At 39.4% G+C, this 21,958-nt stretch overlaps 2 protein-coding genes across 4 annotated transcripts; both read left to right on the top strand.

Moving 5' to 3' along the window:
• Positions 1–430: 430 nt before the first annotated feature.
• On the top strand, positions 431–9,377 carry ovch1 (ovochymase 1). 2 transcript variants are annotated; one of them, XM_077234905.1, is made up of 13 exons: positions 431–645; positions 743–811; positions 5,935–6,121; positions 6,205–6,280; positions 6,384–6,573; positions 6,657–6,796; positions 7,315–7,468; positions 7,557–7,595; positions 7,676–7,895; positions 7,957–8,111; positions 8,191–8,295; positions 8,954–9,090; positions 9,178–9,377. In XM_077234905.1, exons 1-13 carry the CDS (start codon positions 585–587, stop codon positions 9,337–9,339), a joined length of 1,695 nt encoding a protein of 564 aa, XP_077091020.1. In that variant the 5' UTR covers positions 431–584; the 3' UTR covers positions 9,340–9,377. The 2 variants fall into 2 exon arrangements, with proteins under 2 accessions (XP_077091020.1, XP_077091021.1); XM_077234906.1 differs by lacking the exons at positions 8,954–9,090; positions 9,178–9,377 and adding an exon at positions 8,391–8,571.
• Positions 9,378–10,117: 740 nt separating this feature from the next.
• Positions 10,118–20,724, top strand: lmf2b (lipase maturation factor 2b). Of its 2 annotated transcripts, XM_077234904.1 has the most exons (14): positions 10,143–10,344; positions 13,729–13,982; positions 14,129–14,157; positions 14,897–15,090; positions 15,443–15,624; positions 15,744–15,894; positions 16,127–16,261; positions 16,946–17,051; positions 17,415–17,511; positions 18,476–18,649; positions 18,805–18,973; positions 19,059–19,170; positions 19,816–19,924; positions 20,045–20,724. In XM_077234904.1, exons 1-14 carry the CDS (start codon positions 10,251–10,253, stop codon positions 20,375–20,377), a joined length of 2,139 nt encoding a protein of 712 aa, XP_077091019.1. In that variant the 5' UTR covers positions 10,143–10,250; the 3' UTR covers positions 20,378–20,724. The 2 variants fall into 2 exon arrangements, with proteins under 2 accessions (XP_077091018.1, XP_077091019.1); XM_077234903.1 differs by lacking the exon at positions 14,129–14,157 and having other exon boundaries at positions 10,118–10,344; positions 13,729–14,005.
• The last annotated feature ends 1,234 nt before the right edge of the window (positions 20,725–21,958 follow it).

Raw genomic sequence — 21,958 nt, 5'->3', positions numbered from 1 at the left:
CACACATATATAATACATAAATATAATAGTAACACATTATATACATAAACATTTAAGTTTGATGTGATTAATCATGATTAATAGATTTGACAGCACTAATATAGCCTACTCTTATTATAAAATTTGTAAAAATAAAAAAATTATGCAGTCTACTTGAATGATAAGATAAGCATATGGTAGGCTTCTCTTTATTAAATACATTTCTTAGTCAAACAATTTAAATTTGTAATAAAAAAACATTGTTTATTAAGGCTAGTTAATTATGATTAAATAAAACATTTAAAACCCTGGAGTGACTCTACTGAATTTCTGTACGTATTCTCGACAGTAATTGGTCTTTTTATATTTTATAACAATAGATTTTTGTCGTGCAAAGCATTTATAATGAGTGTAGTTCTCGTGTTCGCGCTCGAATCTCTGCTGACCTCTAGTGGTGGATGAACTACTCCACACTCGGTTAATTAAGCGCTGATTGCGACGCACAGGTGTCACATGGATTATGCTTTGCGCGTTGTTTACCTGTAAAGTCTTTTGTATTTTGTTTTACGTTTCTCCGGTCACTTTTTAATAACAGATTTGTGAACATGTCTAAAAAATATTTATTTATTTTAATACTCTATCTTAATTGGACTAAGGCTGACCCTGGTGAGCGGATCTTGCATGTTTTGTTAGCTTTGTAAGATTTGAATGATGTGGTTTATGTGATTTACTTCAGTTCAATCATCGTAATATTTCTTTTAAGATGCAGAAAAGAATCCCAATGCGAGTGTTTCAGCTGAGACAAACTGTGTCTTTGGCAAGGGATGTTATGGTAAGACCGAGTTCTCAATGCTGCCTTCATTAACTTCAAGTTTGTTTGTAATGGGCATAACACCATTCACAATAGCCTACATAGTGTTTCAAATAAAAAGCGTGTTTCGATGTTATAATTTAGGAAGTATTCTGCAATCTATCTAAGGCTAATGATCCTAGCTAACAATTTTTGGTTCCTAGAACCTTCTTTTTTTAAGGTTAGTTTTAGTTATTTTATGGTGCAAAATGATAACCTAGTAACGTTCTGTAGCCTATGTTATTTAAAAAATAACCTCCATGCAACTTTCTGGGAATGCTAGTTTATGGTTAAAATGAAACCTAAAAAGAACGTTCCTAGAGCTTTACTATTTACTGGAAATGAGAACCAAATAGGCTACGTTAGGGGAAAGTTCTTTGTTTGCTGGGATAGGCCTACATCTATAATAGGCCTACATGTTACGTGGTTATAGTTAATGGCATGTATTCAGTTAAGCAAACACAACCAGTGTTGGGGAGTAACGGAATACATGTACCGGAGTTACGTATTCAGAATACAAATTATGAGTAACTGTATTCCGTTACAGTTACAATTTAAATAGTTGGTATTTAGAATACAGTTACATTGTTGAGATCAATGGATTACATGACGATACTTTTGTTTCATGAGTTTATTCACTCTCTAAATAAATTAAGGCAACTCCATGCATTTCCCAGAAGCCCCAATATGAAAACGAAAAAATGCGCGGTTTGCGTGATCAGTCACAATGGAGTCGGAAGAGGAGAAGTGCGAGCTAGAGGTAGAGATGGAGCCGGGACAACAGAGCCAGGGCAAGAATGCGTTTCTAACTTGGAAATTCAAACAGCATTTCACATTAAAGATAGAGAAAGGAGAACAAATGTAACTGTTTATAAGTTATTAGTTTTTAATAGTTAATAAATATAAGGTTTTTTTTTATTAGCCAGGGGTAGTCGTCTGCTGTAGTTTTACTGGTCACCTTGCTATTTTATAGTTGTATCAGGTAGGCTACTAGCTACAGGGCTGTAACGATATGAGATATGAAACCGAAATCGCGACACTTAGATCCATGAACCTGTGTTGCGTGTGAGAAGGCAGAATCGCGACACTCACCTTCCAACTCCCAGAGTTATCCTTCCCGTCCAGATCCAATGCTAGCACATCTTTAAATTACTATTAGTATTATTTGAAGTTAACATTAGGCTATAAAATACGTAGACCTACACCACAAAACTAGTTGCGGAATAATTATTTATAATTTAGCAATTGCTTTGGACGTGACATTTGCAGTCAAAACTTGAATGATAAATACTCAGAAAATGCATATACGAATAGGCTATATCGAAACATCTGTTTGTATATCCATACTCCCTTAATAAAGTAGTCCAGACATTAGAAAAATATGTCTATACATGCGTTTTAAATTTAATATGAGGGAAATAAACATGCGTGACACAAAAAATATTTAACTTTTAGGCCAAATATTTTTTAGTAGGCTACTTCTGTGAATTAGGCTACTGCGCAAAGCAAAGGTAATACCGACCGGATGAAGAAGGGCTGGCTCTCCACAGAACATAAAATATTCATTTTATTTTATTTTTCTTGTTAGCATTTATGAGGAAAAAACAATGTTACGGACGTGACCACTCTGAAAGAGGCATGTCTTCACAGAGACATCAAACAGATGCACAAAGCCTTTCTTTAAAGTGAATTTCGATTTGTATTAATTGTATGTTAATTTTAATCAATGTTTCATCAACCAATTGCCTGGAATAAATAAATAAGTTGTAAATATGGCAGACAATAGATATCACGGCACGGAGGCGCCGGTGCGTGAACTGGGGCTAGTCTCATCGATGAACCGAAACTTAGCGTATAAGGTAGGCTATAGCCTACTTGCCTCACAGACATGTCTACTTTCTACGGCATCTCATCTGCTTGTTTAAAAGCCTGCGCTGACCAACTGGCCCCGGTCTTCACGCAGATCTTCAACAGATCATTGGAGCAGTGTGAAGTTCCCTGCTGCTTCAAACGCTCCACTATCATTCCTGTCCCCAAAAAACCCAAAATCACTGGACTTAATGACTACAGACCTGTCGCTCTCACGTCTGTGGTCATGAAGTCGTTTGAAAGACTGGTGCTGGCCCACCTGAAGGACATCACTGGACCCCTGCTGGATCCCTTTCAGTTTGCTTACAGAGCAAACAGGTCTGTGGATGATGCAGTCAACATGGGACTGCATTATATCCTGCAACATCTCGACAGACCAGGGACTTATGCAAGGATCCTCTTTGTGGACTTCAGTTCGGCCTTCAATACCATCATGCCTGGTCTTCTCACAGCCAAACTGACCCAGCTCTCCATACCATCCTCGATCTGTCAGTGGATCACCAGCTTCCTGACGGACCGGCAGCAGCGAGTGAGACTGGGGAAACACACATCCAAGACACTCACAATCAGCACTGGTGCTCCCCAAGGGTGCGTTCTCTCCCCACTGCTCTTCTCCCTGTACACTAATGACTGCACTTCTAAAGACCCCACTGTCAAGCTCCTGAAATTTGCAGACGACACCACTGCAAATTTCGGTCTCATCCGAAACGGTGACGAGTCTGCTTACAGACTGGAGGTTGAACAGCTGGCTGCCTGGTGCAGTTATAACAACCTTGAGCTGAACACGCTCTAAACAGTGGAGATGATCGTGGACTTCAGGAGGAACAGCTCAGCACTCCTCCCACTCACCATCATGAACAGCACTGTGGAAGCAGTGGAGTCATTCAGGTTCCTGGGCACTATCATCTCTCAGGACCTGAAGTGGGACAATCACATTGACTCCACTGTGAAAAAGGCCCAGCAGAGACTGTACTTCCTTCGCCAGCTGAGGAAGTTCAATCTGCCACAGGATCTGCTGATTCAGTTCTGCTCAGCCGTCATTGAGTCTGTCTTGTGCGCTTCCATCACTGTCTGGTTTGGTTCAGCTACCAAATCAGACATCAGGAGACTACAACGGACAGTCCGGACTGCGGAGAGGATTATTGGTGCCCCCCTGCCAAACCTCCAGGACCTGTACTCTTCCAGAGTGAGGAAGAGAGCAGGTAAAATCATCACAGACTCCACTCACCCTGGACACCACCTGTTTGAACTGTTACCGTCAAGACGGAGACTCAGATCACTGGCCACAAGAACATCTCGGCACAGGAACAGTTTCTTCCCACAGGCCATTTCCCTCCTGAACAGTTAACACTCCTCCCAAGGCATATGCCTGTAAGTGCAATACTCCCACTGTTTAGTGCAATATCCCACAACTCTGGTGATACTTATATGTAGATTTATTTATTTATAATATTCAAAACACTGTAAATAGGTTCATAATCTGTAAATCTGAAAATGTCTATTCTGACTAAACCCAACTGTGATATTATGTTTAATGTTGTATTTGTATATGTCCACTGGAAGCCTCAGTACCAAAACAAATTCCTTGTGTGTGCAAGCACACTTGGCAATAAAGCTCTTTCTGATTCTGATTCTGATTCTGATTCTGATTTTATACAGAACAACTCAAAACGAAAGAAAACAGACTGCTCTCTGTTTATGTAATCCGTATGAAATGTGCATTTCTCTCCGGCGCATTCACTAGGGTGCTGCGAAGATCGCGAGTCAGCATCATCAACTTCATCTTTGCAGCCGACACTAACAGTCATTAGGCTACTTTGCCGGTTGTTTGTGACAGCTTTTAGGTGCTTTATTGGCAGCGCCACCTTTACATGTTACATGAACGTGTCACCACCTCATCACCTCACCGGTGACAGCAACATACATAGTCTTTGTTCTTCTATAGCAAATTATAATATATTGCACTTTCAGGGAGACATGGGCCTAACACATTCAGCCAGTTGGAACAGAAAAACACACCAGAATAGGTCCGTTTAGTAAGCAGGATTTGATGGCCGCATTCCTACACTAATAAAATGCAATTCAATGTGGAAGTAATCCAAGTATTCAGAATACGTTACTCAGATAGAGTAACGTAACGGAATACGTTACAAATTACATTTTTGGGCATGTATTCTGTATTCTGTAACGAAATACGTTTTGAAAGTATCCTTCCCAACACTGAACACAACAACGTGTTAGGCAGCCATTACAAATTAATGGTGGTAATATGTTTACAGATAGGCCTAATATTGAAACGTTTTCCATTTCAATCGTTAATCTTCTGACATATGTGGAGGCTGAACCAACTCAGGGTAAGGTGATGCACTTCCCCTTTAAAAACATTTAAATAGATTTCCTTCGTTTCAAGTTGCTGTAACTTAAATTAAGGAAATCTATTTAAATGTTTTTAAAGGGGAAGTGCATCTCCTTACAATGTGGTTGAACCTCTGCATATGCCAGAAGATTAACTATTGAAATGGAAAACTCTTCAATATTATGCTAAACATCCCAGCATAAACGCTCCTAATAAACTATTTATTAAAGCTTCTACATTTACATACTGTTAATTTTAAAAGAAAAGCAAGCATAGGCTATGTATGTGGGATTTGGCATGGCAGAAAGCACGCAACGAGCCCTACCTTTAGAATCACTAACAATCTGTCACTCACCTTAGTGCATTGCAATCTCACAAAGTTCCGTTATAATCAATGAAGCTGACTGCACAATGAATCTCTTGTTTACATAATTGTTTGTTATAATGGGGATTTGCAAGCGTGCGTAACTCTGAATCCACTCACTGGAGTTTTTGTTCACTGCTAACTTAATCACCTCTGATTGGCCAATGCGTTCCAGAAATCAACAGACATGTTTGTGATTGGCTACACTGCTTAACGCTGCAAAAACACTTTGTCAATAGAAACCTTTGACGTTCTTCAGAGCGCAAACACATAAGCACTATAGATCGTTTTACCAAATATTTTTATTATGGAGAAAAGCCGCTCATAACTGCTGATCTGTTTTCTTTTCCTTCTAAAAAAGGCAATATGCAGACAAAGCAGTGGTTTGAGTGAGAAAATGTTACACTAGTCTCAAGTCTGTGGCCAAGGGAAGAGAAGCCTTGCCCAGTTTACACGCGCTCCTCCAATGTCTGCTGGATTGCTTGCAAATATGATTACTTGCACCATGTTTTTCAGACCAGGCTGGCATACGCGCCTTCATCCCAGAGCAGGATGTAAAGCAGAGTCGGATTATTGGTGGGCAGGAGGCCTGGGCACATTCGTGGCCTTGGCAAGTGTCCCTACTGTACTCTGACATGCCAACCTGCGGGGGTGCCATCCTCGACCTGTGGTGGGTCATCACCGCCAGCCACTGCTTCAAACGGTGAGCCCATCAGTGGTCTATAAACCCTCCGACTGACTGAGTGCAGTCTGTGTGTCTAAACCAAAATTCCTGTTTGTGAACAGTTATAAAAGGGCGTCAATGTGGAACGCAGTGGTTGGAATGCACGATTTGGAGAATGCAAATGAATCCTGTCGTCAAGTAAGTGTCTGCGTGTATATTTATCTCACTACCTTATAATGTGATCTTTAGTGTATTATCATTGGTTTTTGCTATTTGAACTCTTGTGTATTTTTTTTTAAAGACCATAATGGTGGAAAAAATCATCTCCCACAAGGACTACAACCAAAGGACAAATGAGAATGATATTGCCCTGGTGAAACTGCAGAGTCCACTGCTGTTTAATGAGTGTGTGAGACCTGTTGGCATCTTGAATCATGAGTTGGGTCCTCGGGAAAACTGCACTGTCACGGGCTGGGGCTCCATCAGAGAGAGTACGCCCTTTAGTTAACCATGTGCTGTTAAACCTGTGTAAAAGTGCTGGTTATGTGATTAGATGGTATTTGTCTCTTTATAGATGGTCCTCGTGCTTCCAGACTTCAAGAGGTCAATGTTACGGTTTTTGATCCACAAACGTGTAGCCGTTTTTATGTAGGGAAAATGCATGAGTGTATGATGTGTGCCGGGGCGGATGCTGGTGGAAGGGATGCATGTCAGGTAAACATTTGTGATTTAGCTTTGATTCGGACACATACCACAAGAGGATTTTTTTTTTCTTGATATCTTCACATGGACCCAATTGGTTAATTTATTCAACAAAAAAAATGAATGTGTGTGTGTATATATATATATATATAAAAACAGGTAATGCTAATATGATTGTCTGGTAAACGTTTGCATTTTTTTTAATGACGGTTACCAGAAGGGTATGTGCAGGTTTCATTTCTTTTATTTTATAATATATATATATATATATATATATATATATAAATATTTTTTTTATCAAAGCCGAGTGGTGTGACAAACATGCAGGATAACATCACGTAGAGGATATAATATTGTTAATATTAAATGAAGTCATATTGATAAAAAAAACTTGATTAAACATCCTCATTTTTATGACCCAAACCAATTGACTTTTATGACAAGGCAATGTTAGTTTAGGTTGTAGAATAATTTCCTTCATTGTGGAAACTCTTAAGTTTGACGCATGTGTGCTGTGGATGTCCGTTCAGGGCGACTCTGGCGGTCCCCTGTCGTGTTTCACAGGCGAGAGGTATGAGCTTGCCGGGTTGGTCAGCTGGGGGGTCGGATGTGGTCGAGCCAAAAGACCAGGGGTCTACACCATACTGTCCCGCTACAAACAATGGATCATTTCTTCAATGCGTGGTATGAACTTTCAGATTTCAGTGATCCAGGTGCATACCAGTGTCTGATCTAAAACTGCTGTAGCTTATTTTCCTCTTGTATTATATAGGTGAACTCGTTTCTGTTGACTCTAGAGCAGATTCAACTGGTAAGACTCTCTTTTCATGCTCTCAATATCTGTCGTGTACCTTTTCATTATTCATGTCCATTTGCATGTTATGGCTTCAGCCCAGTGTGGTCAGTCCAAGATGGGTCCCTGCCAGCTGCCCAGTGGCTTGGCCGAGGTGGTGTTAACTGAGGATGGCACATTCAAGGTGGAGAACATAAGTGAGGCGTGCCCAAACTCCTGGCCATGGCACGTCAGCCTGCAGAGCCACGACACGCATTACTGTAGCGGCGTCCTCGTACACCCGCGCTGGGTGCTGGCGCCACGCCACTGCTTCGCCAAGTAAGACATGGGTTTGATCATCTGCTGTTCCTCGGTGTTGTTCTGACAGTTTGTCCCACAGGGCTGGAGATGTTGTGATCTTGGGAGCTCACGACCTCAACTTCATGTCGGGTCAGACTGCAGCTGTGGAAAGCGTGCAGAGTTTGGCTCAGGACGGCACATTCCCACCAGTCTCCGATCTCTCCATGATCCGCTTGTCTGTCCCAGCTCGAATAGGTATAGGATCATGTGACCTTATCTGTGATTTACCTATTCCACAATTAAAGTTGTACAGGTTAACATGTGCTCCATCCAGGGTCGATGATATTTCCTGTGTGCTTAACGGATAAAGATGATGAAATGATGAATGAAGACAACTCGTCTTGTGTGACAACTGGTTGGGGGACAAGAAAATCTACATGTGAGTCAACTGGCTTACTAACAGGGTTTGAGATTAAAATCAACATGAAATGGCATTCATAACCTCTTTTACTTTGTAATTTGATTTATTTCCAGGTGAAATGAGCTATTCAAGAAAATAATGTAGAGCGCAACTGATTTAATCCATCAATAACTAATTGAATCCTGAGCCATTCCTGTTACATACCAGAATCCTAGAGCTAGGTGGTTGGAGGAGAAAGATTACTTTTTTCATCCATTCTCCAAACTGCTTTTTTTTGGTCTTTTTTTTTTATCCATCCATTCTCCAAACTAATTATTTTATTTATCTTATTTTTGTTTCCATCTCTCCATTCTCTAAACTGTTGTCCTATGTGGAGCCACAGGAATGGAGTTTTGGTTACATGGATGGATGTTTTTTGTTTATGCTCTTTATTTGATTTACTGGAGTAACATGCATTGTTGCATCATGCACAAGAAGTCCTAAATCATGTTTTAAGTAAATTAGATGAATCTTGAGTTCATGTTGACTTTACATCAGGTAATGGTATATTTTATCAAGGAAAAAAAGGAAACGCCTCAATTTTCTGTCCAACATTTTTTTTTATCCATTGCTACTTTGTATCTGCTTTCTCAAGCACATTTCTGGGGAGTAGTGACGTTTTCTCTTCTCATAATAGTGGATCTGCATGCTGATATCATGCATATGGCCAGGGTCAACCCTCTTTCTGAGAAGGCCTGCAAGACCGGCTGGGGTGACAGTTTCAGCATGAAATTCCTCCTGTGTACGGATGCAGCAGCTTCTACCTCCTGCTTGGTACAGTCTTATAAGATTCTTCGATAGAGATGTGTTGAAACTCTTATGATGCACATGTCTGGGTCACCTAAATTCTTTCTCTTATAGGGGGACTCGGGCGCACCCCTTATGTGTGCAAAAAATGGCGTCTATTACCTTGTAGGACTAACAGCAGGGGGCGGCAAGAGATGTGATCCTCAGAAACCAGCTGTGTTCACTCGAGTGTCTGCCCATCACTCATGGATACAAAATTTTATAAAAAATGCCTAATACCTTTAATAAAGCTTTTGAAATATTGTGCATCTCCTTGTGTGGCTTTTCGTCTTGTTTTTTTTTTTTTTTTTGTTGGCAAAGTAATTTCTTTTATGATAATTTATCTATAAACAAAAGAAAATTACCAATTTAAAATTAATAAAATGTCATTGTTATTTTGAAGTTACGTGAATCAATAATTGCTAAGGAAGACTTGCTTCAATAATAGCAATCGATCATGTGACGCTTGGCTGAATGTAATCGTCTCAAATATACACTGTTGCCTTGTTCTGCTTTCGAAATGCTATTTTAACGTTCCACAAATTCAAGCTAGTGAATGAATCGTTAATTTGAGTTGAATCTTTGAATGAATCAATTGAATCGGTTGATTAAAATCATTCGTTTTCCTATTTAAAATGATTTACCGGTCCGAGCGGCTTTTTTTATTTATTTTTTTGTTGTATTGTATGTATAATGTTTCATACTCGTATTTATACAAAATGTATGTTGCTTGAATAAAAAGAAATTAAGCGGTAAACTGAAGTCACACCCGCTCTTTGGTTTTGTTAAGTCGCATTCTAAACCGAGTTGGTTTAATAAGCATTTCAATTTCAGTAACTAAATTGATTTTAGTATGGTCAAAAATGCAAACTATAGTTAGGTTCAAATTCTAAATGGCTTATTTGCTACATTTGGATGGATCTTTTGGAACGTTTCGTTTGAATCTAGGGGACCACGTGCTATGATTACGTCATGACGTAAAAGAACTGAACGAACAGTTCAAAAGAACCGATTCGCGGAACTGAGTCGGACTTCCCATCACTAATTCAAACTCCACCCCTGCTATTCCACTTCATTTTTCCAATGAGCATCAGCTCTCGAATCACCCGAAACAAAGTGACACCTCATCCTTGCAGCAAGCCGCCAAGATGGGGGAAGTAAAAACACCCAGACGAATGTTCTTGATCAGCATTGCACTAATATACGTGTGTGGTTTTTCATCCATCTACGTTCAAATACCAGGTAGGGAAGTTTCTCCTTTTTTGAAGGTGGATGTGTGGCGGTTATGGTGGATTTTGGGTGCGGCATTAATGAATGGTTGCGGATACATTTGAACTTGAACTGTTGCGGAATGTTGGCGAAAACAAAACGGGATTCCAGGTCATTCATTCATTAGCGCTAACCGTTCGTTCTCCTGTCATGGGGGAACAGTTTCAGTTCAAACTTTTGAAGGACCTCGTGCACAAACCGCATCTCCATGCAGAACGACGCACTCTAGCTGATTTGGCTATTTAATATTTTAAACAGGATTTCAGATTTTCGAAATAAGCGGACACAATGCCCGTATGAATAAACCAGCATTTCTTCAGTTTCTCCTCATCATGTGCTGATTTTAGGAACCCCGCCAGTTAATGCTGAGTGCGCACTGTAGTGACCCGTCATCACTTAGGGGCCTGTGAGCTTTTTGTCCCTAAAATGCTCTATGCATATGCCATGTGTATGGCGTATTCATAATAAAGGCTCTTTTTCCCCCAACTAATTCTATGGCATGTACCAACACCTTTAAAAGTGTCAATAAGCTCCTATGATCCCATGCAACAGCAAAGGTCTTTTTAACAAGCTTTCATCTCTTTACCATTGTGACTCACGCTTTTGCTATGTATTATGAAGTGCAGTATTATGCAAGCTGTCTCTAATCTGCATCCATATTATAGAGTTGGGTGTAATGCATTACCACGGAGTAATTAATTACTGTAATTTTCCTTGAAAAAGTAAAGGGATTACTCTATTTCTCTTTAGTGTATAGTTACTTCTGAAGTAACTGAAATGCTGTATAGGCTATATAACAACAGTGGATTTAACGTAACCTTCTCCTTTTAAATACTTTGGTCAGTTCAAGAATAACTTATGCACTTTCCTATTATTTATTTGAAAGAATTAAAAGAGCAGTTTCACGTCTATCCTTGTATTGTAGGGTGTAGACTGCCAAATCTGGCCACCAGCAGACTGTGTTTCCCACAGATAAGGGAAATCATATGCACTTAATAATAGCTCTATTCCCATTTGATAAATTGAGTTGGGTTGTTGGTGGCCCAGCTGCATGTTTAAAACTCAACCAAAGGAGGCATGTTCACAGAGTTTCAGTTCTTTTGAGAATCTATTCCAGTCAGGGCTGCGTTTTTTCTAAAAGCAGCGTTAGCTTAGTTGGTGGCAATGGTTTTACGTTCTGATGCTTTTGGGAAAAGCACATTGAATCTCCCCACATGGCATGAGATCCTCAAGGCAGTGTGCCTGGAGGAGCCGCTTGAGGCAGAACTGGGTCTTTAAAGAGAAACCGTGAGTCATACGTTGGCACTGGCACAATACACGGCCTGTTCTCTAACTCAAACCAGCCTGCTATACGCGCACTCTTGCTGTGGCTTGCATGCCAAAAATGTGACCATGCAACTTTGCCCCTCTGCTAACCGCCATCGACCTTAAGAAAGAATTGTCACATTAAAAACTAGCTTCGTTTGTCAAAGTTCTGCAACAAAGTAAAGTAGTATTTCCTGATCTCTCTGTACTGAATGTCAGTCAGTGTATTGTAATTTAGCAAGTTGCCTAAAGCAGTATTTTACAGTGCACCTGTTTGCATCCACTGCTGGAACATCTGGGGTGTCTGTGCTTGTTTAGAGGCATTAAAAACTCACAGGACGGGTTTGTGTTTTGGCCATTGTCATGGCAGTGTGTGCGCCTGTGTTCTGTTGTATGAATGTTTACACGCAGCTTAATGCCTTGTGCTTTTACTACCACTGAGCAAACAAGCACAACATGCTGTATTATTGTGTGCAGAACATGAGGGCAGTCTGTCACCACCACCAATGTTTCTAATCAGCACAGGACCTGATGAAATATTACCTTTTTTTTCCCCCTCAGCTTTTATGACTCTCTCATCAATGCATCTTTAAAGTCAAATTTGCATTCACAACCTATTTTACTTCCTGAATTTTGACACATTTCTCACATTATGGAAGTAAAATGGGCTGGGAATGGTTTTTTTTTTTTTTTCATTCATTTGTTAACAGGAGTATAGTTATAAAAAATGTGTTTGCCTAAATATTTAATAATGATGTGCACAAGTATAGTTATAATAGAATATAGTTTTAAAATCTAGTCCTTTTGACAATTCATTAAAGTGTTAGTTCACCCAAAAATGAAAAAAGTTGTCATTTACTCACCCTCGTGTAGTTCTAAACCGTAATATTTTTTTTTTCATTTTTGAAACACAAAAGAAGATCTTTAAATAAATCTGAAAGCTTTCTGTCCCTCCATTGACAGTCTATGCGCAACTACCACTTTGACACTTCAGAAACTTTATAAAGAGATCATAAAACTAATCCATATGAATTGAGTGGTTTAGTCCCAATTTTCTGAAGAGACTCGATTGCTTTACATAATGAACAGATGTTTATATGTAAATAAAAATTCAGTGTACATAAACAGAAGCTCAACTGAACCTGCTTGACGCACGAGAACAAACCTCATTGGTTCTTGCTGAAGCTCAAACGTGCTGTGTAACACGAGAACAAACCTCATTGGTTCTTGCTGAAGCTCAAACGTGCTGTGTAACACGAGAATGAACCTCATTGGTTCTTGCTGAAGCTCAAACGTGCTGCGTAACACGAGAATGAACCTCATTGGTTCTTGCTGAAGCTCAAACGTGCTGCGTAACACGAGAATGAACCTCATTGGTTCTTGCTGAAGCTCAAACGTGCTGCGTAACACGAGAATGAACCTCATTGGTTCTTGCTGAAGCTCAAACGTGCTGCGTAACACGAGAATGAACCTCATTGGTTCTTGCACATCAAGCGAACATGCTTGAGCTTCTGTCTACCTCAACTGATGTGTGCATTGATGAATGTTTATATGTGAATTAAAAGCCTAAATTCAATCTGTTCATCATAAAGTGATTGTCTCTTCAGAAAATTTGGATTGAATCACTCAATTCATGTGGATTGGTTTTACAATCTCTTTATTATGTTTTTGAAGCGTCAAAGTTGCAGTTGCATAGACTCTCAATAGACGTTCAGAAAACCCTCAGATGTCATTAAAATATCCTCATTTGTGTTTTGAAGAAGCACGAAAGCCTTACAGGTTTTGAACTATATGAGGGTGATCAGCCTAAATTATGACTTTTTCATTTTTGGGTGAACTAACACTTTAAAAAAAAAACATCTCATTAATTTGTGAATCGGACTACATTGGTTATGCGTGTATGCCTTTCCGTCTCTTTACTGAAAAGGAAAGTTGTCTCGAAGTCAGATTGAGGTATTATGTTCTTTTGAGTAATGCTCACAGTTAAATCCTGCACAGCAAGAGCGATCACATTGACATGAAGCATGCCTCTGTTTGTGTGTCTCTGGACAGGGTTGTATGGAGATGAGGGTATTGTTCCTGTGCGCCTGCAGATGCCGAAAGTGCAGCGGCCCCTGCTGGAGCAGCTGGAGGCCTCCCCGTCCCTGCTGTGGTTGGGGCCGTCTCTGGGTCTAGGGCCCCAGCAGGCCCTGGAGCTCATCTGCCTGCTTGGAGTGGTGCTGAGCCTGGGTGCTGTGCTGCTGGGGCCCCTGAGAGACAGTCTGATCTACCTCTGCCTGTGGGCCCTTTACCTCTCACTGTATAATGTTAGTAAATGCCTCCTGTCAGAGTATTAAAAGCTATTTAAGTTTATAGAACTATTGTGCACTATGTCAGGTGCTTCTTTAACAGTCTTTTGCGATTGTGGCCTCTGTCGAACCATAATTGAGACGTTATATGTTTTGTTTTATAGGTTGGTGGAGACTTCCTCCAGTCTGAATGGTGAGTGCCTCAAGTTGTCATATATGACTTGCAGGTTGACCTTGTTTGGTATAACCGACCCTGGCATAACTGCTTGTTATTTCTCCATTGCTGTTGTTCATAATTGGGCCATTTGCAAGTCAGATCCTCTGCAGCAGAAAAATGTTTATGAGAGGGAAAACTGGCCATAAACATTACTACATATTATGTGCTTGCCCTTAGAATTGAATGTGATTGCCGTCCACTAAATGACTAGTTATCGGTTAGCGTACTGGGCTTTAACTTTTCAAACGAAATTGACCAAATTCTGATTCCTATTTGAAGAACCCAGCCATATCTAGGAAAAGAATATAGAATATATTTCTTAAAGAAATTATTCACTTAAAAATGAAAATTCTGTCACTTTCTACTCACCCTCAAGTTGTTTCAAACCTGTATGAGTGTCTTTCTTCTGTTGAACACAAAGGAAGATATTTTGAAGAATGTCAGTGGATGGACCCCATTGATTTCCATAGTAGAAAAAAAAAATACTGTGGACGTCAATGGGGTCCATTAACGGTTTGGTTACCAACATTCTTCAAAATATCTTCCTTTGTGTTCAACAGAAGAAAGACACTCATACAGGTTTGAAACAACTTGAGGGTGAGTAAATTAGGACAGAATTTGCATTTTTAAGTGAACTATTCCTTTAAGAAATGATATAAATCTAGTCATGTTTGTAGTTCCGTGTGACTGTTTCTGATCCATTGTGGTCTCATAGGGATACGCTGCTGTTGGAGGCTGGGTTTCTGGCTGTGCTTGTAGCTCCGCTGGGTTTGCTGCGCTGTGGCTCCTCTCACAAGTACCACGACTCTGTGACCTTTTGGTTGACCCGCTGGTTGTTCTTCCGGCTGACCTTCTGCACAGGTGCGAGTAAGCTGGCCAGTGGCGACCCTGCGTGGTACGGCCTGTCAGGTATATTGAATCATTTTTAACATTATTCATTCTGCATTGGTTGAGAACAGTTAATTTGTGCTCGTCATGTCGCCCACTCTTATTCATGAGGAAATCTAATTTGGCACTTTGGTGGAAATTAACTCCCCAAATCATTTATGTTATATAAAACAACCATTGGTATATGGTTTTGAAAATCTAGTGACTTAAATACTTGAAAAATGAAAAGGCTCATTGTTGATGAATATTTGAATTTGCATGAAGTAATGGTAAAAATAGCCAAGAACTGTGAGGCAGACAGCACATCCGTGTGGGACAAACTGACTCATCTGTAGATTACAGTGCTTTGAAAACTCGAGCATCTCTTTTGCAGCGCTGAGTCATCATTTTGAGAACCAGATGAGTCCCACTCCTTTGGCCTGGTTCGTCCATCAGCTCCCTGATTGGTTGCTGAGATTAGGAGCAGTGGCTGTGTTGCAGTGCGAGATCACCATTCCTCTTATGACGTTCTTTGCTCCCATTCGCCGATTGAGACTGTTCAGCTTTTATGTTCAGGTTTGTTATATATATGTATGTGTGTGTTTGTTTTATATATATATATATATATATGAGTGTGTGTGTTCTACTGCAAGTCTTTTTTTCCACTTATACCTCTTTTTATACCTTTTTGTCAGCTGTTTCTTCAGCTCTGCCACATCCTCACTGGTAACTGTGGCCTTCTGAACCTGCTGAGCATTGCCCTGAGCGTCTCATTGCTGGATGACGAACACTTCAACTCCACTGCTATTCTGAAGAAGAAGAAGGGCCAGGAAAAAACATCCAGGGGTATGATCTCATATCTCTAACTTCTGTTTCCTGCAGTCATATCTGGTGGGGTAGTAGCAGAATTTGCACTAATGATCTGAGTAAGGGGCTCATTAATGCAATCTCAGTAAAAATGCATCAAAGGAGATGTTAATGAAATCTTATGTTCTTCTAGTACCAAACTAGAGTTTAATGTGTGAAGATCCCAACACGCTTGTGAGCTATAATTTGAGTTTATGCCTGTGCTTTTCAGCCTGCGCACAGACTTTGCTCAGTGTTTTGGCTGTGCTGGTGGAGTTGGCCGTCTACCTGTTCATCCTGATCAGTACAGTTATTCTCTTCGAGCTGCAGATTAACTGGGAAAACAAAACTCTCTCATCCAAAACCAGTGAGTCTTCAAGTGTGAAATATAAAACTGATTTGCATAAATGTATCTGACGCTTCATTTTAGTTTGGTAACTGATTTATAAATGTGTGAATACATACTGAGAATTTAATTGTTTTATAAAATGTTAGGATGAATCTCATGGAGATATGTGGAGGTTTGATCATTTCACTCCAAAACCAGAAGCAGCGAATGTAGTATATTTATCAGAAATAAATTGTTTCCATTGACATTTTCATGTTGGGAAAACAAAATCAACAAAATAAAATTTAAAAAAATGGCAAAATTTATTTTGTATTACATTAGTGAGAGTTAGGAAAGGATTTAGTGAGAACAAGCTAAAAATATGTATTTTCTTTATTTATGGAGCTTTGGTGTGCCAACTTTCTTCTTTTTGTGGCATGAAAATGCTACAGTGCTAAAAATAGCAATAAAATAATTTCTGTATGCAAGATTGAAGTAGTTTTTTCTTTTGACAGTGGGGTGAAATATGAACCATGCATGTTTTAGCACGTTTTGTGAGAATCACCCATTAATCTCTCTTGCCATGAACTGATTTTTTGTTTTTTCAAGAATGTTTTGCTATATGAAACTTATTCTACTATGTCAACAAGGCAAAATATCACCAACAGATGCATTCAGTTAATTGAATTTGAATTTAATCTATTCATTGGGTCTTTCTTTCAGATTTCTCCCAAAAGGAATTTGATGGATTTCTGAAGTATTTTCAGGGCCCCACTATCTGGGTTGGTGTGCTGTCGTTCACCTGGGAAGTGGTGGCCGCCATGCTAATGTAAGCCCCATCAGGAATACTTATGAGAATCTGATTATTTTTCATGTGTGGTCCTGGTAAATCATTGTGTCCCCACAAGGATGGCAATGGCAGAAATCTTTGACCTTGTGTGGACATTGTTGGATAAAATGAGGGAAAACGGCTTATAAATCATACAAAAAAAATGCATAAAAGTTTCTATGATGGGTAGGTTTTAGGGGACAGAATAATACAGTTTGTACAGTATAACAATCATTGGCCATGGAAAGTCCCCATAAAACATGAAAAGCCAATGTTTGTGTGTTTGTACAAAAAGTAAAGATTTAGAAAATCCATTGTTGCAGAAGTCAAGCCAAGAACTCTCGCATCTGTTTCCTTTGTCAGGTGTGTGTGCACACGAGGCTTGGTCAGCAAGATGTGGTCCCTCATCCAGTGGGCCGTCATCACAGCGGCTGCTGTGGCCATCTTTGCCCTCAGTGTGGTGAGCTACATGTCCTACATATGCAACGTAACAAATGATGAGCCATTTATGTGATTTAGGAGGCGTTGCGTCTCATCCAGTCCTATTGATAATGCTATGCCTAACTGTTCTGATTCTCAAATGCTACATGGTTGTACTAGTGACTTTGCATTTGTTAATTTGATTGCATTTCCTGTAAAGAAAAAACTATATTATTGTTATAACATTGTATATATAATTTTTGTTTCCTTTTAATTGCTCCAGTTTTTATTACACAAGCAATACAGTGCCCTCTGCTGTCCATAACCATAAAACATGATCTTTATAGATCAGCGATTCTCTACCGGGGGTCGGGGCCTCAAGATGGCATAAAATTGTTTAAAATAAGAGAAAATATGCTTTAAGCTAAAACTCAAGATCTGCAGTGACGTCATATTTGTTATTTTAATTAATTCTCAACTATTATTATTATATATTTTTTTTTTAACCAGGTTCCCACATTCTTGGAAACCTGTATTGCCTAGTAATTTTAAGTGCGATTACTAGACCTGAAAGTCATAAATTAAATTTCAAGTCATGGACATTTCTATAAATCGGGTATTTGTGAGTAAAAAGTTAACTTAAAAAGAGTCATGTTAATTCATTATGTAAATAAACATTCAGTTATTGAACTGCTTCTGTAATTATGGATTTTAATTGTTTATAATTATTTTCATTAAATGTTGTTTTAAAAGAAATTGTATTTACATCAATATTTAAGCATTTAATTAAATTGATCTATATATATAGCCACTGCTAGTTTCTGTAAATAATAAGGTTTGAAAATGAGCAACTTTTTCCTTAACAACAGAGATCTTGGGTGGCCTTCAATTATTGTCTTTGACAATGGGTGGACTCAAGTGCTGTTATACACTGAACTGGTGCAATTTTAAAAATTTTACCTGCCTTTGTATGCAAGTACATATGTTTTGGTGTTTCCTCTCAGGTTCCATACACAGCCATGACAGGCATGTCAGTATTACCTGAAGTGCGAGAGACGTACAGCACCGTAGAGAGGTACCAGCTGGTCGGGGCATACGGGATCCAGCACAGAATAATCTCCACTGAGGGCAGGCCTGAGATCATTTTAGAGGGAAGCAATGATGGCCTGACATGGACGGTGAGAAAGACATGGGGAAGGATGCCATGCAACGACAATCCAAATCTTTTTTGCTCTCTGAGTAATGACCCAGCAGCCATTGTTTCCATGAAGTATTCATTCAACGGAAAGGTTAAAGTTTATCCTCAGTGGACTTTATTCTTATCCTGTTGCAGGAGATGAACCCCATGTATAAACCAGGAAATGTGAACACCGCCCCACCCATAGTAGGACCTTACCAGCCCCGGCTGGAGTGGCTGATGTGGCAGGCGGCTCAAGAGGGGAACGATCAAAGCCCCTGGTTTACAGGCCTCATACAGCGCCTCCTACAGGGGAAACCAGAGGGTGAGCGAACATAGCAGGGTCACTGTTCTTATCAGCCTACATTTGAGACTTATTTGAGTTGTTAACCTGTTTCTCCTTCCTCTAGTGGTTAGTCTGCTTCAGGTAGATGAAGTGCAGTACCCCTTCAGTCAGAAACCACCAGCCCTAATCAAAGCCAAGCTTTACAACTACCACTTCACAGACCCTGCCAAAGACAAGTGAGCTCCATTCCTTTCTATTTAAAGTCCCCATGAATTCAAAATTGACCATACTTACTTTTTTGCCTAAATTGATCGTTTTGTGGTGAACAATTCATCCATGCAAGTCAATCCACACAAAAAAATGTGGAATCACTTTAATCAAAATCTGAAATTTCCCCTCTGCATTGGAGGACCTTCCCTGATGACGTAGGTTTGAAGGTTTAGGTGTCTGCTTAACATCCGTAACCATGCCCCTCCAACTGACAGTAGACAGACTGCCTGTGTGTTTGAATGAAACACCTACTTTTCTAGATCCAATCATTTGCTAGTTGGAAAAAAGCCACGCCCACTATTTTTCCTCATTTAGCATTCCGTTTCTCTCGAAAATACGTCACAACACTGGAGAAAAGTAATTTGCAACTTCCGGTTCACGGGAACTTTAACACCCATTCACATTTAGATATTGTGCATAATTGTATTGTGGTTTCAGATTAGTGCTAGATTTTGTGAAAATATTTTTGTAAATGGAGAGAAGAATTTAACTGTCTGCATTGATCCATAGTAATTTTCTGGGGAGAAATAGAAATAATAATAATAAACATTTATAAAGCCGCATACCAGCCTGAATCCGCTCTCAGGTTTACTGTACTTTTGTTTTGAAAGGACCCATCTGCAGGCTTGGTGGAGGCGGAAGTACAAAGAGGAGTTTTTTCCCATTGTGACCCTTGGTGATCCGACGCTTGATAAACTGCTAGATGAGTCTGGACTAAAGGTAAAGTAGAAGACAAACATGAATCTTTCACAGTAATGTGCATTGAGAAAGCACAAAGATTTAATTTGTGATTTCACGTTGACTACAAATGAACGCTGAAACATGTTTGTTTGCGTGCAGGAGAAATTCCCAAATCAGCCCAGCTCAGACACACCTGTATCCCAAATCCTGAGCCACATTCGGGGCCACGTCAAAGGCCTCTCGGGGCCCCTGGTGCTTTCAACACTGTTAGCTACTTTGGTCGGCATTTTCCTCATCAAAGCCGTCTTTTCCTGGGCTTCAGGAGGCAAAAAACCCAGACCAGCTTCAGTTGATCATAAAACTAAGAAACCCAAAGAGCCCTCTGAGGCCGCGGAGAAAAGCCACGCGGCTTCTCTTTTCACCCGGGGTGGCAAGAAGGACTCTGAAGAAAGAAAGCTGGATTCAGAAAAGAGCCCTCGCAAGAGGAAATGAGCTCTTGCTGTCACTTTGTGCCTTATGTTTGGCCAGATGCAATGACAAGTGATTCTTTCTCAGGTGTTCTTTTTTTCTAGGATCGAGTCTTTTGATTTCCTGCCTGTCACACACATCAGATTTGTGTTTACCACTACTCCATTTTATCTCTTTGTGTTAAAACCACTCAAATATCAAATGCACAGTACACATGGTGCTTGGTGTAATTGGCTGTGAACATTAACAGAGTCCATTTTTAAGCCGTCATCTACAACCTTCTTTGTACACAGTGGACGTCCCAAAGATCACAACAAAAGCACAATGCAACTTTTTCATGCTATGTAACTCATTAAATGGTTGTTAATAAATATTGTTCTTTAGTTGTTTTTCCTAATGTTTAATGTATGTTCACCTACTAAAATCAACATCCAAGAAATGTATTTCACCTTAATGTTGAAAAGGTGCATCTTATAATGACATGGGTGGAATGTTTCTTGAACGAGATATTTAATTTTAAACTTCACCCTATATTGTTTTTCAAGTAGAGGATGTACCCGTTCTGTCAAAACTTAATCCACCTGTCAATCATACATTTCATAGTTAAAAATTGCAAACCATTTGTCAGTCAGCACTAGATGGCAGTGTACATCATCACTGCACACTTGGGTTAATGGAGTGAAATTTACTTCAAAAGCTAAAAATATACAACCTAGGCAGGATGGGTCATATCTAATTGTTTAAATGTTTCACAATAATTTAGCATAATATACAGTATGCAGATTCCATTTAGTTAGAATAAAAATGTTTGAGTATGTTGTTGACATTAAAGCATTATGAACAAATATCTAATGCTTTAAAGTTAACATTTAGAAACGTTTATTTGAACAATGATTTGAATTCTATTATTAAACAATATTTTATGAATAATTTATATATATTAATACACACATGTGTGTGTATATATTATTTAAGTGTTTATTAATTACAAACCTAATTTTAGGGTTCATAGTAAAGTGTATTTCTTTGTTTACACTGGTCATTATTGAATAATAATGATGGATTACATGTAATGGTGCAATCATTTTGCGGATCATCTTGTAATTGCAAACTGTTATTACCGTGTTTAAAAGAAAAAAGAGAAAATTTATACTTGTCTTGAGCTGGTTTCGTAGAATGACCTTGCTTGAAAGTGCCCGAAACCACTTTAAAACCAAGTGATCAGGCAGAAAAACCAGCAAACCATTTTAGTTTAGTCATATATTATGTGTGAACGTCTTTATCTTTATAGCCTGAGCTGCTCCGCTAACCTGGTCAGGGTTTTTGGGTACTTTCAGCTTGTCAGCCTGATTTTAGAGGGGATTTGGGTACTTTTCAGTTGGTTAGTCTTCCATGTTGACTGTTTTTCAGGCTGTTCAGGTTAGTTTTAAGGAGTTTGAGGCACTTTTCACCTGGTCACATTGGTTTTAGGAGGAGTTTTTGGCCACTTCACAGCTTGTTAGGCTGGTTGTAAAGGCATTGAGGTTCTTATTATTTGGTGTAGTTGGTTTTAGCTTTAGAGCAGTTGGGAGGCCAGCTCAAATCAGCAAAGACCAGCAAACCAAA

This window comes from Siphateles boraxobius, unplaced genomic scaffold (assembly GCF_051911475.1).
Source record: "Siphateles boraxobius isolate OS27281-9 unplaced genomic scaffold, OSU_SipBor_1 19, whole genome shotgun sequence".
Classification (NCBI taxonomy): domain Eukaryota; kingdom Metazoa; phylum Chordata; class Actinopteri; order Cypriniformes; family Leuciscidae; genus Siphateles; species Siphateles boraxobius.
This window is presented reverse-complemented; position numbering and strand designations above follow the sequence as displayed.